At 51.5% G+C, this 2,617-nt stretch overlaps 1 protein-coding gene across 1 annotated transcript; it reads left to right on the plus strand.

The window, feature by feature from the left end:
• The first annotated feature begins 1,067 nt into the window (after positions 1-1,067).
• Positions 1,068-2,200, plus strand: LOC124650544 (RING-H2 finger protein ATL74-like). The gene has a single exon (XM_047190056.1). The coding sequence runs from the start codon at positions 1,262-1,264 to the stop codon at positions 1,811-1,813; it is 552 nt and encodes a 183-aa protein (XP_047046012.1). The 5' UTR covers positions 1,068-1,261; the 3' UTR covers positions 1,814-2,200.
• The last annotated feature ends 417 nt before the right edge of the window (positions 2,201-2,617 follow it).

Genomic DNA, 2,617 nt, shown 5'->3' on the forward strand with positions numbered 1-2,617 from the left:
GCCCCTTCGCACCAGGAGACTCGGCGCCACGGACTTCAACTGCCTCGTCACGCATGCTGAGAACATCAGCAACACCTTCCCCAACGTCGGCACGACGGTGAACGTCCACTCCTTCCGCGCCAAGCACAGGGCGCTCGGCATGCACCTCCGCAGCTTGCCGCGGGTGGAGATCTCCGCCGGCCGCATGCCTCCGCTCAAGCCCAAGGCTCCCAAGGGGAGCAAGAGCAACAAGTGGAGGCAGAGCCAGATGGGGTAGGCGGAGTCCCTGGACGTGTGCTGCTGCTGCTGCTGCTGCCTCCTAGTTTGTTGTTGGGATCCCTTTGTTGTTAGCTAGGGATCCCTTGTTGTTATGTTAATATGATGGTGCTGTGAAGAACCTGTTACTATGTTGGCTGCTCGTGTATGCAGCCTATTATCTATCCATATTATCTAGGGATTATCTATCCCTAGTCTACTATATTTTGTTGGCCGTACTTAGTTTTCTTGATTTACTATGACTCGTGAATTTATCGTACATTATCCCGGAGATTTGCTTCTAGATTTAACTACATACATATGGACCGGAGGGAGTACTAGATTTGCTGCCATATTGGGCAAACAACGAGGGCCAAAAGGCACAAATAATTGAAGAAAGTCAGAAATGCAAGCTTCTCTAGATTTTATACTAATTTGGTGAAAAGGACGAGAGAGAAAGAGGGGAAAAGGTGCACTAAATAATGCCAATTTGGGGCCGAGAGAGACGGAACCCAGCTCCTGCTCACGTGCAACCAAACGCTTCTCGTCCTGTCCCACGCGGTCCCTTTCTACCAGCCCCACGCGACGCGGGCCCACACGACGCGGCCCCACACGACGCGGCCCCACACGTGACAGAACGGTCAACTAAACGGGAATCCTGCCGTCTGAGCTGCTTCTGCGGGTTTCAGACAAACGTTTGGGGGTAAAACTGAGGAAAAACTAAGGAGCTGGGGAAAACTGAGTACAACTAAGGAACTGAGGGCACGAAAATAGAAATCCCTTTTATAAACCCCCCATGTGCTCCATTTTCCTTCACCACTTTCAGAGTTCTTTCTCTATTCTTGTCTGCTCCTTTTCCCAGCGTTCATTTTTGTTCTGTTGGACAAGCTTTCCTCTTTCGTGTTCTTCTTCTTGAGATCGAAGGACGAAGTTAGACATCTCTGTGGTTTATGCACACAATTGGCAACTGCCATTTGCTGTTTCTCTCGTCCAAAGCCATCTTCTCGCATCAGATTCAGGCGACGCCATGACAACGGCCCAGAGCCCAGCTACCGCGGTGGCGGCGGCAGCGGTGGAGAAGAGCAAGCACTGGGCTCCGCACGGCCCGGCGCTGACGGCCTGCCTCGTAAGCATCAACCTGCTGATGATCCTCCTCATCTTCTTCTACTTCTGGCGGTTCTTCTCCGGGAAGCGAGGTCCCTTGGCCCCCGGCGGCGGAAACGACGAGGAGGCGTCGTCCTCGTCGGCCGACAGTTCGCCGGCGACCTCGCCGAGAGGGTCCAGGCGCCTGACCGACCCCGACCAGCTGCCCGTTTCCGTATACGACTCGAGCAGCGACGACCCCGCCGGCGGGAAGGCGGAGTGCGCGGTGTGCATCGTGGAGTTCCGGGACGGCGACCTGGCCCGGCTCCTCCCGCGCTGCGGGCATCGATTCCATGCGGCGTGCGTCGACGCGTGGCTGCGACTCCATTCCACGTGTCCGCTCTGCCGCGCCGACGTCGTTGCCCCGTCGCCCGCCGCCGCCGAGCCCAAGAACGACGACCCCAAGGACGACGGCGGCGCAGAGTGCCCTGTGTGAGCTGGGCGGATGAGATCCACGCCAATGCAGAGGAGACTGGAGAGGAGCCGGAGCACGTAACGGCGGAAGGCGACAAGATTCATTCCGTCGGCGTCGATGTCCGTTGGCTCAAAAGTCGGCGAGGTACGGTTGGCTTTCGTCGTCTCCTGTTTTGCCGTGTCGATCGATCGGTCGATCCTGTTATATTTTCATCTCAGTTTTTTGGGCCTATTTGAGGACCGCAGAGGTGTACATATTTAGATCAGTCTTCTTATATTTGATGCCCGTATGATTGGAATTGCAAGATTAGTAACAGAAGACTGGCGCGACAGAATTTGTTGTGTAATTAAGTTTGCCTGTAAATTAATAGAAATTTAAATTATGATCAAATTTTTGGTTGGTGAATTTTGGACGATGTGTGTGTTTGATACTATGCACTGTCCAGGATGGGAAATTACCATACAAAGCCATAAATCATTCAAAAAAATATACTCAGGGTGGTTATGCTAAAAGGCATGATTCCAAAAACGCATGCATAATCAGAACAAAACATAAATATGATAGAAAATGGATGTGCATAATATTTGTAAACTTGGTTGTTTAATTCACATTTTTCGACAAAGAGTATATATTAATATCAGAGATACAAATTACACTCAGCCTCTGCAACAACGCACTGCCCTAGCGACATTACGGATGCACACATCCAAAAAAGAAAGAAGAATTACCAAAAAAGAAAAGTCCCGCTACAATGATCTAATCTTTTAAACAATAACACTAACACCACCATGACAACACCAAAAGCGACGCCTCCAACAAGGTAAC

This window comes from Lolium rigidum, chromosome 4 (genome assembly GCF_022539505.1).
Source record: "Lolium rigidum isolate FL_2022 chromosome 4, APGP_CSIRO_Lrig_0.1, whole genome shotgun sequence".
NCBI classification, from domain to species: domain Eukaryota; kingdom Viridiplantae; phylum Streptophyta; class Magnoliopsida; order Poales; family Poaceae; genus Lolium; species Lolium rigidum.

Bases quoted from the DNA above. Each gene is read 5' to 3' on its own strand.
- LOC124650544 (XM_047190056.1), top strand. From the start codon at position 1,262: ATGACAACGGCCCAGAGCCCAGCTACCGCGGTGGCGGCGGCAGCGGTG.